This window comes from Magnolia sinica, chromosome 3 (assembly GCF_029962835.1).
Source record: "Magnolia sinica isolate HGM2019 chromosome 3, MsV1, whole genome shotgun sequence".
NCBI lineage: Eukaryota > Viridiplantae > Streptophyta > Magnoliopsida > Magnoliales > Magnoliaceae > Magnolia > Magnolia sinica.
Window position 1 is genome coordinate 33,323,234 of NC_080575.1, and position 20,217 is coordinate 33,343,450.

The following is a 20,217-nucleotide window of genomic DNA, read 5'->3' on the forward strand; positions in this document are numbered from 1 at the left end:
AATAAATTCAGCTTGTCTCATCGTGATGAAATAAATGCAAATAAATGAAAGGCAAGAACTAAAGAGATCCAGTAAAGTCATCAATCTCAAATGAATTTGACCCCCAAATGATACAAGGCTTCAACATTTGCAGCTAGGATAGTTGTAGACATCCCCAGCCCCAGGGGTTATTGTTTACCTCGCAACCCACTAGGTTGGTGCTCCAATCTAAAAAAAGAGCATGAAATAATAAAGGAAAAAGAGCATGTAAAGAATTAGGAAAGCAAATGAAGGGAAATGCAAAGATTTAAGCCAAAGAAATGTAACAAAATCTCATCAAAGATGCCCATCCATATTATGCTTCTTTTACTATTGATTTCCTATTTCCAAAGTCATCAAACTAAAGAGAATGAGAGGAGGGAAATGGTGTGTGGGTGTGGGCTGGATTGATTGAACTTTTTCTTCTTCTTTTTTTCTTATTGTTTTGGTAGATTGCCAATGAATGCTTTGATCAAGGGTGTGAAATGCAAAGGCTAATGCAATATTATGCCTTACATGGCATGTGTTGATGAAATGGAGGGGTGGAAGCATTCTAAAAGGATAGACTCTTGAATCTTACACCTCGACAACGTTTATCAATCAGGCTACTCTATAAGTGATATCGAAAATAACCTCAGGATGCTGTCCAAATGGGATGTTTGCACTGATACTATGTAGGATGTACCTTTTATTTTGTTCTCCTTCGAAGGGTCTGTTTGGGCATGAAATCCTGCAAATTTGGGATCTCTGGAGCCCAAGCCTCCACATCAGGAAAAACTGCACTGTGCTTTCCCTGAAAATTTGTGATATCAGAACATCTTGTCCCATTTGTGGGGAAAACATTATAATCTCACGAGTCCCCACTTCTAGGTTAAGGCTTAATATTGCTTCTGCAGGAATTCATGACCAAAAAAACCCAAACATAGATAGTAGCTGCTAAATTATCTCTATTTGTGTTGATTAAAACAAAAACCATGGCAACTCTTTCTTTTTCTTTTCTTTTTTTCTTTTCTCCTTTTTCAAAGGGTATGGCCACTCCTTTCATAATTCCTTTCATAAAGACTTCCCTAAACAAGTTCCAGTTTAAACCACAATAAGCTCATGCTATATCAATTGTGGAAAGAGATTAGCTCCACAAATCCATGCGCAATCCAACAAAGGATCAGCCACCAGTGCTCAAGATACATCTGAGCATAACTTCCATTTTGTCTCAGGTGACAGTTTAGAGATAGGTTTAAACCTAATGGTAAAATAGTATCTCAGGCGACGTTGCATGGACATGGAAACAAGTGTCAGAATCTGATCCTGCTGGAGAGTGTTGGACTCATCATACCCCGGAAGAAGAAGATATTGGATTCAACATTATACTATTTAATTCTGTAACAAGCATATCTATGTAGTTACATTGGCACTGCAGTGCACTGTATGGTGTGCATGACATAAATTGTCACAGCACAGTTCAGTGCTCCTGCAAAGCACCTTATGCAGTGTTTGTCCTTTCTTTCTTTCTTTTTTCTTTTTCTTTGGAAGGTCCTTTCTGTTAGTTTTACCTCTTTTATCTTTCATATGGTTGTAAATTCCCTCTCTCTTATTGTTGTAGTAACTTCCAAATATGTACAAATAAGGAAAGCATAAAAATAAACACAAAACAGCAAAAAGGCTAAGACTAAGGCCCATAACACACAAGGCCCAGGGGTGTGTACCTGTGGGCCCAGTTATAGACCCACATGCACATACACCTATTAGTACAAATAAAGAAAATGAGAGAGGATCGATCAATACCTCTCATTCTCTCCCAATTTCTTCCTCCCCTTCTCCAGTACTACATATTTAAAGAAAAACATAGTATGAACAAAATAAATAAAAGGAAACAGCAATTTCTGGCAGAGCATGGATCAAGTCCTGAGAAACAAAAGTTGGCTCTTCTAATAGTGAGTTGCCATAAATGATTGAGGTAAACTTGCCCTCAAGTACTCTACATGGGTGCGTGCCTTTGATCCTCTGTACTCTACAGAAGTGTCACGTAGTTCCACTTTTCTTTGCTTTTCTTTTCTTTTTCTTTTCTTTGGACAGAGAGAAGAAAACACTTGCAACTTTTCTTTCTATTAATGAGGATAGTCTAATTAATTTAGAAACAAATCGTTGTCGTTGTCGTCAACTTAGAAACAAATGATCACAGTCATCATCATCTTGGCCTTACTCCCAGGAATTAGGGGTCGGCTTTTAAAATTGGCAAACTTTCTACCACCAGCTGCCCACTGAACATCACCTTCCTCTCTTACCTGTGTGGTCTTCATACGAGGTCAATAAACTTCAATGACTTCTTAGTCACACAACTCTTTTCTCCCTACTATTAAGGGCACATTGTAAAACTATTAATCAATAAGAATATGCAGCTATCCACACACAAAAATGTCACTGAATAATTTGGATTTCATTAAGCTACCGACTAAATAGAAACATTGGTAATTAAAGGAAACCCAATTTTCCGAGCATCAAAACATTGAACGAGTTGTTAGTTGCTCGACCTATGCATCCACTAAAACGTCAGCCAAATTGATAAAAATAAAATAAAGTAAATCCGAGGAGGAGGAGGAGGAGGAAGGAGAAGGAGAAGGAGAAGGAGAAAGAGAAAGAAGTAAGAAGAAGGAGGAGGAAGAAGGAGGAGGAGGAGAGGAGAGGAGGAGAAGGAGAAAGAAGTAAGAAGAAGGAGGAGGAGAAGGAGGAGGAGGAGGAGGAGGAGGGGAGGGGAGGGGAGGAGGAGGAGGAGGAGGAGGAACACATCCACTCAAACGTCAGCCAATTTGATAAAAATAAAATAAAGTAAATCCGAGGAGGAGGAGGAGGGGGAGAAGAAGAAGAAACAAAGAAAGTAGAGGGGCAAACATCCTAGTTTAAAAAAAAAAAAAAAAAAAAAAAAAAAAAAACCAACCAGCTATTCTTAGTAAACCACATTACTTACCTTGTTTTTACCTCTAATAGCCCCATAAATAGACAGTGGCACCTATTTGTCATAAGAATCGACCAACACCTACTACTTGCCCAACCTAATCCTAATTCCCCTTCTATTCATAATAAGACTTTTACCATTTAATTAATTGTGGATAAAAAAATTAAGAAAATAGAGAAAACTATCCTTACTAATTGAAATAGGACAGCAACCTTAACTAATCTTTTCCCACCCACCCCTAATATAATGCATTACTCTAGACAAGAACTCTCCGGAACACACAAGACCCATAACAACCTGCAAGAAGCCCATGGAAGGAACATCATTGTCCTCAAGGGTGTCAAATAAGAATTCATTATTTAAAATGTACTTACACTTTCACTATTTGCCATATTGTGATCAAAGCAATAACTCACATCACATCAATATCTTCAAAGCTTGCCAAATCAGTTGGCTCCATACTCCAGTGATTGATCATCATTCCCCATATCAAATTTTATTCGGCCGACCATTTATGAGAGTTTTTGGCTAGGCCCTTTTACTGGACTGGAGTGACACAATCTCTGACAAGTTCTCCCTGAGATCCAACCTTTACGTATTCATTAGTGTTACAGTGCCTCAATATCACAAAACTAATATTCACAACCCAAACAGGTGCTCTTTTGATAAGCACTCTTTTTTCTTGTTCAGATTGCAAGAAAGGAAGCAGATGACCTCAGAAGGTCCATCATGATTATACCTCCTCCCATTCAGCAAACAGGTCCACCCCCACATTTATGTTCATGGCCCTCAAAAAGTTTTCATGCACTCTACAAGTGACATTGCATCTGATTAACACCTTCCTCAGCCTTCTTTCACTCATTGCATGATAACTTGCCCTAGAGTGCCCCACCAGGCTTCTAATTCTACTTCCCACCAGTTGTCTGCTACTCATGAGGTATTTAAAAAATAATAATAATAACTATAAATAAATAATTCAAAAAATAATTTTATTTTTTTTTTTAAAAAAAAAAAAAGGATCTCCTCCAGTCTGCAGCATTGGAGGACAAATATGATGCTCTTCTCAAAAATCAAGTATGGGACCTCATTCCTTCTCCTGTTACGAACATGGCACCCCAGTATGGACATAGTAGGCAGCAAATAAGTATACACTATTATTAAAAAACAAAAAGAAGAAGAAGACGATGATGATGATGATGGTCTTCTTTTTTTCTTTTTCTTTTTCTTTTTTATTCTTTGGAAAGGCAAAAATGATGGGTTTGTTGATTGTTATAAAGAATGTATAGTTGTGAAAGGATTTAACCAATAGCACGCATTAGACTTAAGAGAAGCATTCAGGCCAGTCATTAAACCTACCACCATCAGAATTACTCTTTCTTTTGCGGTCATTAAAAAGTGCAACAATTTGATATCAAGATTCAGGAATGTCATTTTCCACGGCATCTTGATTGAAGGTGTGTATGCAGCAACCTGGATTTGAAAATCAAAATTGTCATCATCCCGATGATTATGACGCCCTCACAAAGCTATCTAAACAATTACATAAACTTCTTAAATCCAGTTCAACCATATTAGTTCCTTTCTTCTTAAAGCTGAAATTCATAGTTAGGCATATCCATTATGTTCACATACCAAAGCTCTTATGGCAAAACATCCTTCTCCTTTGCATGGAGGATATAAGTCTCACGAGTGATAACATGTCTCATCTTCAAACATTGGTCATGTGTTGGCACACAGTATGATTTGAAAGATTTGGATGACCGGCTATTTCCCTAAAAGTATTTAGACTATTTACCTAAAGTTTTTGCAGAGACTTTAATTAACTGGAGACTATTGAGATTCAGAGGTTGTCAGATGTTTCCCTCACAGGCCACAGCAATGTCAGATGAGGATTATTTGGCTAATCATGTTAATATGGCTGTCAACGGGTACCCAATGGAACTGGCCCACTTTTAATGGGTCCAGCTCCAATTTTGTCAGACCTGTTTAGACATCGGCTCAGATTCAGGTCCACGGGATAAAAAATGGGTCTAGTTGATTTAGGTCTGGGTTGGATCCAGTTAACTTTAATACTTATATCATGTATTAAATATATATTAATTATTCTCCCAATGAAAATGAGGTTTGCTAAATAACATGCATGCAAGAGAACCTGTTTACACCACGCATGCCAATCAGGTGGGCCAACCATGTAAATGCCCATATTTGAAAAGGACCTCTCAAAGTCTAAAACCTAACAGGCACCCAAACACAGTCGGATCCAGGTCTGGAGGCAAAAAGGAGACCCAGACCCAGCAAGACCCAAACCCAATCAGCTTGGGTCTGGGAACAACTCTAGGACCCAACCCAAATGCGACTCCCGGGCAGCCCTATGTGTTAAGTAACCTTGTAGAGTATCATTATATATGGTTTCCATCTATCCTTTTCTTTAGGGTGATTCTTTCAGAAAATTTCCTTTTGCCATTAAGGAAAAAATAAAATGAGTAAGACTACCCCTAATTGCATGCTAATAAAACGTATAGCTGTCCTCCCAACATAAGAAGCCTGAATTGCTGCACACCAGTTTGACATCATGAATTCATCTTCATCAGACAATTAACATGAAAGAGTTTACAATAAGCACACAGGCACGTTCTACATGCTTTCTCAATATTTTTGTCCTCATCCATGATCTTACACTAGTAACAAAAGCTCCACAATCTAGGGAATAATAAATTAAAGTGACTTGTTGATGTGACACAACCCCTCCAGTAAGTATTTATCAATTTTAGATTTTTGCTAGTCTTTTTACTAAAGCGCGATACCCACAATATCCATACTTTTGAAATCATTGATTGTGTGAACCATGCATCAAGTTTCACATATGTATTTGTTCCTGCTGCAATATTGTTTATATTAGCATCAGAAAGTAATGAGATGGTGCCATTAGCTTAATCAGTTCCTTATGTGGGAGTCCAATCCAGATGAGAATTTTACAACTTAAAAACACCCATGTGAAGGTTCATATCTTCCAACATAGAATATTTTGGAAATATGTGAGGTATACCCCTTTTAAGCGTTCTATTAAGATTTTTGGAAATAGTTGAAGTATAGCTTATCCCTTTTATGTATTCCATGAATGCTCTAGATGTTCATGCTTGTGTAGCTGGACTACTAACCACATTCAAAATATTGGTTTTGGTGGCCAAATTGTCCGGCAATGAATCCAAGTAGCATTGCTGAAGCCAATGCAATTTTAGCAAGTCGGGAAGAGTCAGGCACTAAAATGGTTTAAATCATAGAAATAAAAAATCAGAAAATTCATAAAAAAAATAAACAAAAATTAAATTTCGAAACATTAATCAAAGATTAAAAGTTACAACTTTTAATCCGGAATGTGTTGTTACAGTATCAATTTTAAACATCCTCCTCCAAGTAATGAAGTTTGACATATTTAAGTGCATGGCGATAAATTGCGACCAGCTGAGGAAGGGGTTGGTACTAGAACATATTTTTGTCCTGATTCTGGCTGAGGCATGTGTGACTTAGAAAAATACTAAGATTATATAACTTCAGAAAATATTAAGCTGAAACCGAATATTTTGAATCATGTTTTTCAGAGTTTCACTAGTGAAACTATTTCAATAAGACCACTTATTTATAAACTACAGTGAGAAGTTAAGCAGGCCCGCATTTTTGCATTAAGATCTACGATTTGGCATTGGTAATCAGCAATTCCAGGATGCTGATCCGCATCCCAAGCATTCTCAATGGGAATGTTTCTAATTGAACTCACCCTTTATCTATTTAGGAGGTAAGGCATATGCAACGCATGTGGAAAGAGGAGGGGAGAGAAAAAAGGAAAGAAGCACGAAGCAGAAGGATGCAGTTACATGCTACACATTCAACAATGGATGACCCGCCACCACTTTTTCCAATGTGGTGGCCCACTCAAGTTTTAGATATACCTCATTTTCAGGCTAACGTCCTAGCATAAGGTGGCGTACTAGATGTACAAAGTAGATTTCATACAGCCCTCGTGCCTCGTGGTGGCCCCACACAGTCTTTGTTGCATGGCTCCCTAGTAGAATTATCGAATGGACTACACAGAGAAGAGTGGGCCGCTTGCATTAAACAATTGCTTCTGCTTGCAGATAAAATCTGAGCCACTGCAGGCATTTAGCTGGTGAAATCTGAACCATCGGACTGACAACAGTCACAATTTTTTAATTTCCAAAACACCCCTACATTCATTTGAAATGTCTTCACAAGCTCTTTGAATATCCAAAGGTCTCCACCGTACAGAGACTAATTGCAGGGGGGAAAAATGTCCAAAAGCTGCTCGTGTTATATATAGTATACATCAAGAACAACGAGAACTCAATTTTGACCTTGGTTATATTCTCTCTCCATCCTTCTTATTTACAGGTGTTAGTGTCAACATCTCAACACCTTATTATGATTACTAATATATTCTTAGAGCATTGTTTGTACATGATATGGTAATTAATGGATACTATCTATCAACTGACGATATCCAAATATGATTCAGCAACCAAAAGCTTTTTTTTATTTTTTTTCTCATGAAACTTCAAATAGAGAATAGACAGCTTGTCAACACAACATTTTTTAGTCTTAACAACAAAGTCCCAATGCAAACTAGAAATGATGAGACAAGGTTTTGGAGGCTGGATTCTGTGAAGAATCGATAGGAGTAGAACAATCATGAAATTTGCCGATGTGGATTTTCTTTCACGGCCAAAGAAATCCACGATGGACACAGGTACTATACATTATTGAGATAACTTACACATATAAGAACAGGATCATTAGCCCACGGAATCTACAGAGAGAATGGTAGGATACATACAAAGCTTTTTCCTTGTTTTGCTCCATTGAGTTGGTTGATTCTGTTCATCGGTCAACCAAATTGGATAACTTTCCTCAATGCACATTCCTTCGCAGCATTGGAGAGCTTGCATTCCTCAATAAGAATCCGATTCAATCTCGATGACTTAAGAAGAAACATCTCCACAGCTCCCACCCCAATTCCACGGCACTGAGTGATATCAACACTCTCCAGAAGCTTGCAGCACTGGAGCATGGAAACCAGAGCAGCACCCGTAAGGGCCCCACACCCTCTCAGCCTGACATCTACCAGATCCTTGCACGAAGGAAGCATTGACCCCAGCTCCTTGTCAAGCAGCATGTCATTGTAAGACAGGTCCAATTTCCGGAGCTGCCGCAGGTTCTGCCCCAAGGAAGTCAGCAGACCGGGCTCTCTCTCAACAACGTCGCAATTTATAAGGACAAGCTCCTCCAGCCCATTACTCAAGGCAGGACCCAGCAGCTTGAGGCCGTGACCGGTGACAAGGCAGCAGCTCTGCAGGCGGAGGCTTGAGAGGCCCCGGAAATTCTCTGCAATGGCAGAGAGATGGTGGTCGTCGAGGTCGAGGGGTAGGCGGAGGTCGACCCGTCGGAGGGTCGGCCTGCAGTGCGTGATGAACCAGTGGAGGCCGTCACGGCTGCCACCATCGTAGAGGAGGAGGGATGTGAGGGATGCACAGTGCTCCGCAAGGCGGAGCAGGACACCGTCGGCAATGCTACGGCACGTCCGGAGGTCGAGCTCGTGGAGCCCGTGCAGGCACCGGACGAACGATGCGAAAGCAGGGCCATCACCAGTGCCCTGGCAGCTGCGAAGCTGCAGTCTGCGGAGCCTCGTGCAGCTGCGCCAGAGCCAGCCCATCCCAAGATCGCCCGCCCTAATTCCCGACAAGCAGAGGCTCTCCAGTGGCAATTCCGTAAATTCTCCATCTTCATCATCCTCACCGCCATTATACACATCAGGTCCAGTGCGTCGGCCACTGCGGCAGTCGTCGACGACGGAGAGCTCCTTGAGGAAGGGGAAGGAGGTGACCCAGCGAAAGAAGAAGAGAGGTGGGGAGGAGGAGATGCTGAGGGAGGTGAGATGGCGGCATGAGGCGGCGAGGGAGCAAAGGGCCGATGGCGAGGTGGGGCCCGCGAGGAAGCGGAGATGGCGTAGGTTGCGGCAATTGGAGATAATTGACAGGAGGAGGGAATCGGGGTCGTGATCAACGGTCGAGGATGCGTCGGGGATGACGGTGAGAGCGGACAGAGAGGGGTAGCGAGAGAGGAGGGTAGAGAAAGAAGGAAATGAGACTGAGTTGTTATTGTTGTTGTGATTAGGTGGGAGACGGACGGATAGGATTGTCTTGGAAGAGCGATGGAGGGAGAGCCAGCGCTTGCAGACGAGGGAGATGGAGTAGGTAGAGTTTGAAGAGGAAGGCAGTCGTCGTAGGATTTCCAAGAGGAGTTCGTCGCAGAGTAGGAGATTGAGGTTATCCATATACCTTCCTTCTTCTCCTTCTTCTCTTCCTGACGAGAAATGGATGCAGTTGGACAGAAGGACAGATTTATGAGCGAAGGAGCCGATGACAACTGCTTACTCCTGTGTACGTTCACCACTATTTCTTACATGATTGTAATCATCTTCTCTACGCATGCGTACGTGTACGTTGATCCAGACCTTCAGATAGCGCTGGTTGTTATTGAAGGTAGCATCCTGACCATCAGGTTTTTGGATTTTACATGGATGGTTAGAGATTTTTTCGAAGGTTATTTCTATATTGTGGGTGGAATCAGATGGTTAAGATTCCTTTTATCATTGTTTTGTGAGGGCTATGGTCTACCACCAGTGCGGCCCACAATTTGAATGGTCTTCTTCAATCATGTAGCGCTTGCAGCGTGTTCCTGGAATGAGTTGCCCCCATTTTTAAAACGGTGTTGAACTATTACCATAGATCAGACGAATGAAAATAGTATCGGGTGGGGTCCGCCGAACCTACTCATTTGCCAGTTTCTTCTGCCCATGTCGCGGCTTTGGAAAATCCATATGTGTCGCCGAAACGGGGCCCACACGCTGTGATGCTCCAATGATCCGAACCGTCCACTTTGTGAATGCTGTACCATGCTCCTTAAGCTAAGAAATTGTGTATATAGGATGAATCTGACCGTCACTGCGTGAAGATGAACCATTGAACATTAAAAAGAAAGTTCAACGGATCATATTCAACCCCAAAACAAAAATGACAGAATCATTTTTGAAGTAAGATTAACGGAGGATACCTTATCTATCGTAGAACTGAGCATATGAACGGTTTAAAACGTCTGAATATCTCAGAATACCGGATCCACTTATGCGTCACTGGTAGCGAATCTGACTCGCGACGGATGCAAAACAAGCTCTCCTCACCTTCGGCTTGGAATCTGCGATGGTTGCTTCGTCGTGTCCACACGCATGAGCTTGAGAGATACGGCCAACATTGGCTGACGCAAGAGGTGTCCTCACCTCGGTTTTTATATACATTTATAAATAAAAGAAGCCTCGCGTGCTTTGCACGCCGGACGAGTCTTGGTTCGTCGCTGCTGAAATCTAGGCGTATCTATACGGAAGCAGAACATATACAGTCCATCTAGCATTGCCTATTTACGAGCATATGATGAATAGCATTTTTCTCGTTTTACAGATAGCATTACATATTTCGTATGCTTTGTCTGTGCCGTCGACCAAACATTTTTGGACCGCCAGATGGACTGTCTTGCTATATCCTCCGGTACAACCAGCTGCAGCTAACCGGGTGCGGCTTGGGTACTACCCCCACAGGGACGGAAACCGATTGGCTACTCCCCCTGCCACTGGCCCAGTGGCTGGTGGTCGGTGCACTGTGGGCCCACCATGATGTATGTGTTTCATCCATGCCGTTCATTCATTTTTACAGATTATTTTAGGGCTTTATCCCCAAAATGAGAGGGATATAAATCTCAGGTGGAACACACCACTGGAAAACAATAGTGATTGGGTATCCACCGTTAAAATCTTCACAAGGCCCGCTGCACTGTTTATTTGACATCCAACCTGTTGTTTAGGTCATACAGACCTAGATGAAGGGAAAAAACTTATATCAGTTTGATTCAAAACTTTTTTGGCACCCAAAATGTTTTTAATGATAGTCGTTCATTCAACAAACGTTTCCTTTAACGTGGTACACTTAATATTAGGATATGCCTATTTTTGGTCTCATGGCATTAAATTATCCAGTAAGAAACACATACATCATGGTGAGGCCATTAGAGCATCGACCATCAGCCATTGGTGGCTGATGGCAGGGGAGTCGCAATCCATTTCCATTTGGGGCTCCGTGGAGCCCACCGTGAAGAATTGGTTTCATCCAAGTCCTCCGTCTATTTTGACATAATGGTCAATGGCACGTATTTATAAATATCCTAAATTCTAATTTCCACAAAGTCGACCAATTCAACCTAGGTACTTCAGTCAATCCAGTTTACCTAACATGAAAACCTAAACTTATATAGCCTTAAGTCACCTCACTCAATTAATTCACCTGCTCAATTTATCTAGTTAAACAACCTAGTTAACTAATCTAGTTAAGTCCAAAATCAAGCCCAAACCAAAGCCCAAGAGTAAGCCCAATCAGAGTATTAGGCAAAACCTTAAAAGAGCATCCTTCATAGTAGAGCTTCCACACATTTAGGGGAGGTTGGTTGCCGAAGCAGGGAGTCTAAATGGCAACTGGCGGCATCCATCTTGCCGCCGGCCATGTGACACTCAACCTCTTTAAAGTGGCATCCCTCAAGCATGTGGAATGTCCCTTTTCCATACCCTAAATGTGCGATTGAGATGTATTTCCTCCGATACTTATTTTCTTGCCTAAAATTATCCATTTACGTCCTCATCCAACCAATGAGATGGTGCCATGTGACAATCTCCAATCCTAGCCCTTCAACCACTTTTTGCCCCAGGATTATCAGCAATTACACGAAAACCGGATTTGGAAGCTAGAAATAGTCCCCTCCCATTCTCATTTCAAGAATCTAGTAGATTCAAAGACACCCACTATGTCTAAGAGATCCAAAAAGGGATCCACTCACATTTCAAAGACATCACATCTCTCCACTAAGGAGAGAAAGAGTGTGAGAGAGTCCAACCATGGTCTAGCTTAGCCTAGCAATACTCCAAGCCTCTTGAGCCACCTAAGTTCAAATCTGAGTCACTCGATCCTGCCTTGTGATACTATCATTCATCCAACGGTTCAAGCTTCAATCAGTGTCATCAAATTAGAGCATTAGCATCGTGCAACACTTATTTCCTTCTTAACCCCCTTGCTCCTCATATACACCATCACTACATTGCATTTCATCGTTTTCTTTCATCTAACTGGTAGGTGTATGATCTTTGGATTATCAATATAATCGGAGTTAGTCCACCAGAAATCTTAGTCAGTTAGTCATTATTCTGTCATATAAATCAACATTACATTTCATTCCATCATTTTCTCGTATTTAACTAGTGAGCATATGCTCTATATCTTGCCGATATAATCAAAATTGGCCCACTAGAAACCTTAACTAGTTAGTCGCCATTTGTTATCAGCATTAAGCATCCCATACATCATACGTCTACATACTTTGTACTATACACTCAGTCAATTCAAACATATATTATGCGGCTCGCCAATATAATCGGATCATACCTATTAGAAATTCAAACGATTACCCATCATCATTGACATTGCATTGCATTGCATCTTTTGCACGCGAGAACTAATCATATTCCTTAAAAAAAACTGTTAAATCTTCTGAAGTAAAGACCATACATATGTACGGGCAGAGCGGGCGCCTAACACCTTCCCTCTTTGTAACCGCGATCCCTTACTCGAAATCTTTAGAACGCAAACTCAAGAGTCATCTCAAGGTTAAGGATCTCCCGGCTCTTAATCTTAGGTGTTTTTAAAAGGTCTAACCAATTGTAGATTCGAAGTAATTGGTTAGTGGCAACTGTAGTCAAATATAATACCCTCTCACACCCAAACGTAAGCCCTCAAGCGAGGCAACCTGTAGAAAAGTGAGCCGATCTCCCATCTCGCGGAAAACCTCCTCCAGCGTCCACGGAATAGCAACTCTGTCGGGGATGAACTAGTCACACTAGTCACGACCCGACTTGAAAAACAAGATCTTATGAATTCTCAAAGAATGTCAGTTCTCGCGCATCTGCGTTCATTCCAAAAAAAAAAAAAAAAAACCTAAAAAGAACAAAAAAAATTGTGCCTTTACAAGTGAGGTGTGCCTCTACGAGTGAGGTGTCCTCAAAAAAATCTCGATTATCACAGCATAATCCATGCCAAATCACAAGTGGCTATGGATAACCACAGGAAAGATGTTCAACCCTTCCACATTCTTGATCTTGCAGAACCTCAGCCTACCCAGCTACAGTAGGTAGAAGCCACGCCAATGGCCTGCATCTAAGAATTGGCACGAGGTGTAAAAGCAATGCAAGACATGTTCTGGCAATTCATGCAAGTGCAAGCTGCCGTGGCCAACAACCAAGTTAGTCCAGTTCAACGACAACAATAATTAGCTCCAGGCTCTTTCCAGCCTCCGGTTCAAATCAAGCATAGCCATCGGAGTTCGCATAGGACCACCAACATCATTCAACGCAACACTCGATCATGGGGCACTTCTTTGAATACCCTCCCACACCTGAGAGTCCATCTCAAAACAATCCTACGGCTGGGATTCCCAGTCAATTTCGTAATAACCGAGGCCTCTAGTCAATTCCCAACACATTCGCAACCGGGATTTCAAATCAGATTTGAGTCAATCCTGCAAACAAAATCTCTAGGCAATTTCCAGCACATCCCGCAACAAGGATTTCAGGTCAATTTCAAACCAATCCTGTAAACAGGGTATCCAATTAATTTCTAGCACATCTTGCAACAAAGATTTCATATCAATTTCAAGAAGTAGCTTCCCCGACCAAAAGCCCAAGGATGGCACTAGCGAATGCCTACAACAGGGTTCAGTGTTAAGCCTAGTTCAACCAGCGGAATGTGGTGAATACCCAACAACGGGTCACTTCCCATCATCTTAGCCTCCCTTGACTGGGAGTGCTTTTCAATTTTAATTTTTCATAAACGAAAACATGGTTACATTTCGACAAGCTCTCCCTCACGGGAGCCATAAGATCAAAGAAATCGATCACTATACCAAAGAAGCAAAACGGGCCTGGCCACGAGAGACATCGGTCCCTCAAACGAGCTACGTAGAAATAGAGGAGTTGCGGAAGTAGTCAAAACTATACAAAATCATCTTCAAAGACAATAAGGGGTCGATTTTCCCTTAACAAAATTAAGGGACTTGTGTCCCTTTTCAGATGCGCAAGTACCTCAGAACTTTGATGTACCCAAATTCAAGAGATACGACAGCAGCAGATGTCCTACGGAACATCTCAAGACATTTTGTCAAGAACTGAATACAGTAATAGGGAATGAAGGAGCTCTTATCTGCCTATTTTAAAAATATCTAAAGGGCGATGCCTTAGGCTAGTACACTTTCTTGTATTGTCACTGGATCAAGACCTAGGGGTAGCTCTCGCAAGCATTTGTCAACATATTTACAACCTCAACATGGCTCCCAGAAGAGGGGACTTGGCAACCTTAAGACAAAAAGGCAACGAAACGTTATCGGCATATGTAGGACGATGGCGAGCGATGACCATTAAAATGTGCACCCCAATCGACAATGATGATCAAATCTCCATGATCATCCATTTAACAAATTTGGGCATCTCTGGATATCTGATCTCACATCCCTATGAGAACTTTGCACAACTCATCCGCATTGGAGAGCAAGTAGAAACAAGAATACGCGTAGGGACAATCTCCCCATGGCCTCATTAAGCCGCTCTAGTCAAACGGAACAAAGTCGAAGGAAGGCCCGTGGAATATGGGAATGGAAACAACAACGGTTCCACCCATCACCCGACAGAAGCAAATTACATCATTGCCACAACTTAAGGCACCCAGCATGGGACGCGGATTTCCTGCGAAAGCCTTTCATGGGAAGTTCCTGCGCTAGGAAATTAGGTGGCGCCCACTGTGATGTTTGTGAGAAATCCTCCCCATCCATCCGTTTTGTGAGTTCATTTTAGGACATGTTACCAAAAATGAATCGTATACAAAGCTCAAGTGAGCCAAAAACGTGATAATTAAACATCCATAGTTGAAATATTTGTAGGGCCATAGAAGTTTTGATTCATGCTAATATTTTTGTTTTCAGATCATCCCAATAGGAATGAGATTATTAACGGTATGGATGGCATCTAAACATCACTGTTAAACCCAGGAAGGTTTCAACGGTAGGAATTTACCTAACCACATTTTCCTTTAGTACGGCTCACTTAAGCTTTGGATACGGTTCATTTTTGACAACATGTCCTAAAATGAACTCACAAAATGGATGAACAGTGAGGATTTCTCAAAAACATCACAGTGGGCCCCACCTAAGTTCCCAGTGCAGGAACTTCCTGTGAAAGGCTTTCGCAGGAAATCTACGTCCCCCAGCATGCATCTTAATAAAGGCGCCAACAATATCATCCTCAACATTAACAATAGAGATATCAACCACCACCTCCATTGTAGTAAAACCCATAACCACAAGCTCCACAACAACAGCAACAACCACCCAGGGGAAATGTTTAGTACACCCACTAGAACCGGTAGATGAATAGGGAGTTCAGGAGGTTCACTCCACTCACGCAAACGTACAACCAAATCATGGCAACATTAATACATATATAACCCTCACTCCCCTATAATCCAGACCACTTCCAAATCCTCTGCCACTAAACTACAATGAGAATGAGTACTGCGCATTCCACCATGGCTGATGTCACTCAACAGAGAGATGCTTCTCCTTGAAGCATGCAATTCAAGATCTCATCGACATTCGGAAGATCTCTATCTCAACTCCTAGGACTACTCCAGCAGCTCCCATAAACATCCTCTAAAATCTCCTACCACAACATTAATCGAACCCCAGCTCATCAAGTTGTCCAACATCAACTTCATCGAAAAGAAAAGCATCGATTGTTTCTTCACTCCTCTACGGTCTATCCACACTATATTGGAGGATCACTCAAATGCACCATTGGTCTTGCAAAGGGTACCTAGACCCCTCTCCTAACAGCTGAGCTAGTAATCCTTTAAGGAAGGAACGTTCCATGTTTTCCCTCACCGTCTCCTCTCAACGATCAGTCGTGGGAATCAGTGGTATTGGAAGGTGCATCCTCCAACTTCAAACCAGTCATCCTGCAAGGGGCACCCCTTAGTCATGAACCAGTAATCCTTGAGGGGGCTTTCTCCCCACATCCATCATTACTCTCACGATTCAGCAAGAGGTAGCTCACAGACGTAATTGTCGACTAGTCAAGGACAGTCTTCGACTAGTCGTGGATCACCTTCGACTGGTCAAGGATCGCGCGAATTTAAAAGTTCGTATTGCTGGAGTTCAAGTCAAAGTTTCTTCAACTAGTCGAGCCAGGGCCAGGGCTAGTCAAGATAGAGCTTAGGCTAGTCAAGCAGGAGCCAAGACTAGTCGAAGCTTAGACTAGTCAAGGATCACAAAATTCACTTTAAAACTTCAATTTTCTTCATTCCTCACTTGGTTTTCTTAGATCTTTGGCATGTGAATTCTTCATTCTTACTCTTCTAAGATCCAATCTTTGGCTTGGTGATTCCTAAGCATTAAATCCATGCTTTTAACATTATTTTCAATCTAACCTCTCAGATTCACCTTGCAATACAAACATGTATAAAATATAACATTAAGCAGTATTATGTTCATAAAACCAAGATATAAGTAGGGAAAAATATGCAATATTTGACACTCAACACACTCCCCAACCAATATTTTGCTAGTCCCGAGCAAAACATGCATGAAGTAATCTTCAATTCTCAATGGTCAAAGCCTTTTTAAAACAATCTTTTGGATAATCAAATATGAATGAGTAGAGTCAAGATGAGAAAGTGAGATTTTGAAAATCTAGAGCCGAATCACATAAGCAATCAATCAAATAGGTTCTTTATCAATTATTTAAGATCATAAGTTCATATATTAAGTTTTTCTAATGTGCTTAATGAATATTAACTCATAAATATAATATCATTTCATAATGTTAGCCATGTTCATCATATCAAGATTAGTTGAAAACTCAAGTACTGATTCCGAACATATCCCCTTTTCCTTCTTTTTCCAGTTTTTGATTTTATATCGAGGATCACTCTTATTCATTCTTTTTCAGACTTTACATTCTTTTCAGAGACTTTTTTCATTCTCTTCAGAGACATTGTCATTCTTCATTCTTTTCATTCTTTTTCATCATTCATGACCTCTTTATCGATCTCCTGTTTTTTAACTGTTTTTTTTAAAAATCTTTTAAGGTGGATAAAATTCTCCAGAGTCAATTTCCAACGTCTTTCAATGATTTACATGCTAACAATCAGAAATTCTAACACAACTCATAGAAAGCAAATTGAATGTGTCTTCATGATTTGGATTAATCATGATATTCAAACTTCCTCTTAATCAATTGAGTGTAACAACCGTAAATGATAGGCTACTTAGTTAATCAAATTCCAACAATTCAAAATTTGATTTTTATCTTATCATCATACTTAAAGCATTCTTAAATACACAAATTTTCAATTTTCAATCAAGTTTTATCTGGAAAAATTGAAAAAATTCCATAAATTTTGCTCAAAACTAAGAAAATGCTGATTAGTTTACCTATTCCACATCCCCAACCTAAAATCTACATTGTCCTTGATGTAAAAAATATGAGCATGCAATGCATATGAGACAATGAGAAGCAAGGAGAAGTGATAGAAAGGTAGTACCTGAAAAGTAGAATCTATGCTATTCTTAGGATCTCAGTGTGAAGATGGGTTAGCACAAAGACTAGACAAACCGAAAGCAAACTACCCTAATCCTATGAAAGCAATAAATTCTAATCCTAAACTATGAAAACAAGAGACATTTACTTAATTAGCAAGGTTCCTCCTCCAACCAGTATCTTGATAAATTTCTCAGTAGATATCTCAACAAGATCATCCAAAAACTTTTTTTGCAATAGGCTTGGAAGCCCTGGAGCATGAATGTCTAGAAAAATTTATGAACCTCAGCATAAAGTCTCTTTTTAATTTCCCGATGTGTCCAAAGTATATATGATTCACCTATGATAGAAAAAGTTTCAATGTTAGCATAACATGGTAAATTAGAGACTACAAGTAGATGGAATTTAGAAAAAATTTTCAATAGGTAGTGTAGTCTCAACACATTCTAAAGTTTCAGATTTCGGTTCAATTATTAGCTCCTCCTCTGATGGTAAACATTCAGGATCTGTAAGAGGAGAGATTTTAAAAAATTGATTCCCTTTGTCAGTATCAACTATCGAGGTATTGTCTCGTAAGGTATTCACTAGATCTTGTATCATGGGATCATTTGAATCCGCAAAGTGTGCCAAGCATTCTTTCAGAGAGTTAAGAGAGTCAGTTGAGAGGGGCTCGTTCTCCATATTGAAGTCTGTGATGATCTGTCCAAGGATTCTATCGTCTTTGAAAGTGGATGCAAGCATGTTCTCTTGCTCTTCATCTTGGTAAGAATAAATCATCACTGGATGTATCTTGCCTTGCCCTGCTTAGGTATATTGAGGATCAGCAGGTGAAGAATTGATGAGAAGACTCTGTTCATTGGTAGTACTCAGTGAAGGCATTGTATCATCAAGGGTTGACAGCTTAGATGGTGGCCTCCACTGGATGGTTTCAAATTCTAGAGTCCTATCGAGCTACTTGTCCATCTCCCTAACTATATTATAATTTAAATTAGGGAAATGGTCTAAACATACCTCACAAGAGTTGGAAGGGTCGGTTGAAAGGGGATCATCCTCCACATTTAAATCAGATATGTCAGATGAGTGGAGTAGATCATTATGGTCTACAATTTCCTGTACCTCTTGATCATTGACCTAAACCAAATTTGAGATCGATTCCAGGAGAATTTGGGCTGTAAACTCATGATTGTCATCCCACTCCTCATTATTGTCTAATTCAGTATAATTTACAAGTGAGTTGAAATCACTTTCCTCACACAGTGTTTGTAGATTGGGTTGAAGCTCGAATAAACTAGCCTCTTCCTCCTCATTGAAGTCAAGTGTGTTATGTGATTGGAGTGAGTTGGCATAATTATATTTAAAAGATATCCAAGTCTCTTGATCTTTACTTTGGATGGTCATCGAGATCGCCTCTTCAAAAAATTGAACCATATACTCATCAACACAATCCAACTCCTCATTTTCAATTTTAGTACTCTCCAAAAGCGAGTTAGGATCACTTTCCTTGCATTGTGTTTCTGGATTGGGTTGAGGCTGAGATAAACTAGCTTTCACTATCTTATTGAGGCGTGATTCAAGCGCTTCTAATGTTTTTTTAATGCTTGCAAGATAGTCTATGTAACTCTAAAGTGAATCCTCTTGAATCGTTTTTAGTTGGATTTCAAAGGTAGAGGATTCAAGAGAATTGTCACTATGATGTATTGATGGTTCATCTTCCCAATATTGGTGTTTTCATTGATCATATTCATATGGGTCACAGTTGAGAGAGTTTGATGGTTGTTAATACTCATTATCACTCATAATATAATCACGCATTGTTTTCTTTTTGTCTGATGGGTGATAATAGTTTTTACCCTAATAATCACGTATTGTTCTCTTAATCCATGTAGTGTAATTATTCTCCCGCATATGATCTTGTAAGGACTTCTTAACCAGTGGAGCATTGTATTCCAGTCGGTTCTCGATGATAGTTTCAGAAAAATTATGAGACAGGTTATTTCCTAATATAATCATCTGACAGCCCTTCACAATATCTCTCAGCTTTTAGAACTAGCTTAGCATACTGACGTTTCCACTCTTGCATATATACGGTGAAACCCTAATTCTGAATCTAATCCTAAAATAGAATAAAAAAAATCCTACAGCAATATGGAAAGTAAGTAGAGGAGAAGTTAGAAGGAAGTTACCAGATTGGAGAGTTCTATGTTAGGATCTTACAAAATAGAAAATAATGTTAGTTTCTAAAAACAAAGTAGAAAAATTCATAACCTAAAAATAAAATAAAAAGTTAATACTAATCCTAACTTAGTTCTAAAACTAATTAAATTTAGAAAAACGCAACTGTTAGTCCCCGACACCGATGCCAAAAACTTATTCACAACCCCAAGTGTAGGGTCGCGATGTAGTAATAATCTCAGTGAGACCAAGGTCGAATCCACATGGACTAAACTCAATGTTTCTGAAAGTTACTAAAATATAACTAGTAGAAGATCTAAAATAAAAA

At 40.2% G+C, this 20,217-nt stretch overlaps 2 protein-coding genes across 4 annotated transcripts in view; one reads left to right on the forward strand and one right to left on the reverse strand.

The window, feature by feature from the left end:
* LOC131239799 (cellulose synthase-like protein G2) overlaps positions 1-7,183 on the forward strand; it is a 28,058-nt gene extending 20,875 nt beyond the window's left edge. For both annotated transcript variants that reach the window (XR_009168392.1, XM_058237672.1), the window contains exon 3: positions 6,759-7,183. Coding sequence is in view for 1 of the 2 variants with exons in the window: in XM_058237672.1 (XP_058093655.1) it covers positions 6,759-6,865 (107 nt within the window). In the remaining variant the exon portion in view is untranslated. The remainder of the gene's footprint in view (positions 1-6,758) is intronic.
* On the reverse strand, positions 3,227-9,414 carry LOC131239798 (F-box/LRR-repeat protein 4). Of its 2 annotated transcripts, none has more exons than XM_058237669.1 (2): positions 7,818-9,414; positions 3,227-3,585 (listed from the first exon to the last, which is right to left on the reverse strand). In XM_058237669.1, exon 1 carries the CDS (start codon positions 9,312-9,314, stop codon positions 7,869-7,871), a length of 1,446 nt encoding a protein of 481 aa, XP_058093652.1. In that variant the 5' UTR covers positions 9,315-9,414; the 3' UTR covers positions 3,227-3,585; positions 7,818-7,868. The 2 variants fall into 2 exon arrangements, with proteins under 2 accessions (XP_058093652.1, XP_058093653.1); XM_058237670.1 differs by lacking the exon at positions 3,227-3,585 and adding an exon at positions 4,255-4,438.
* Positions 9,415-20,217: the final 10,803 nt, after the last annotated feature.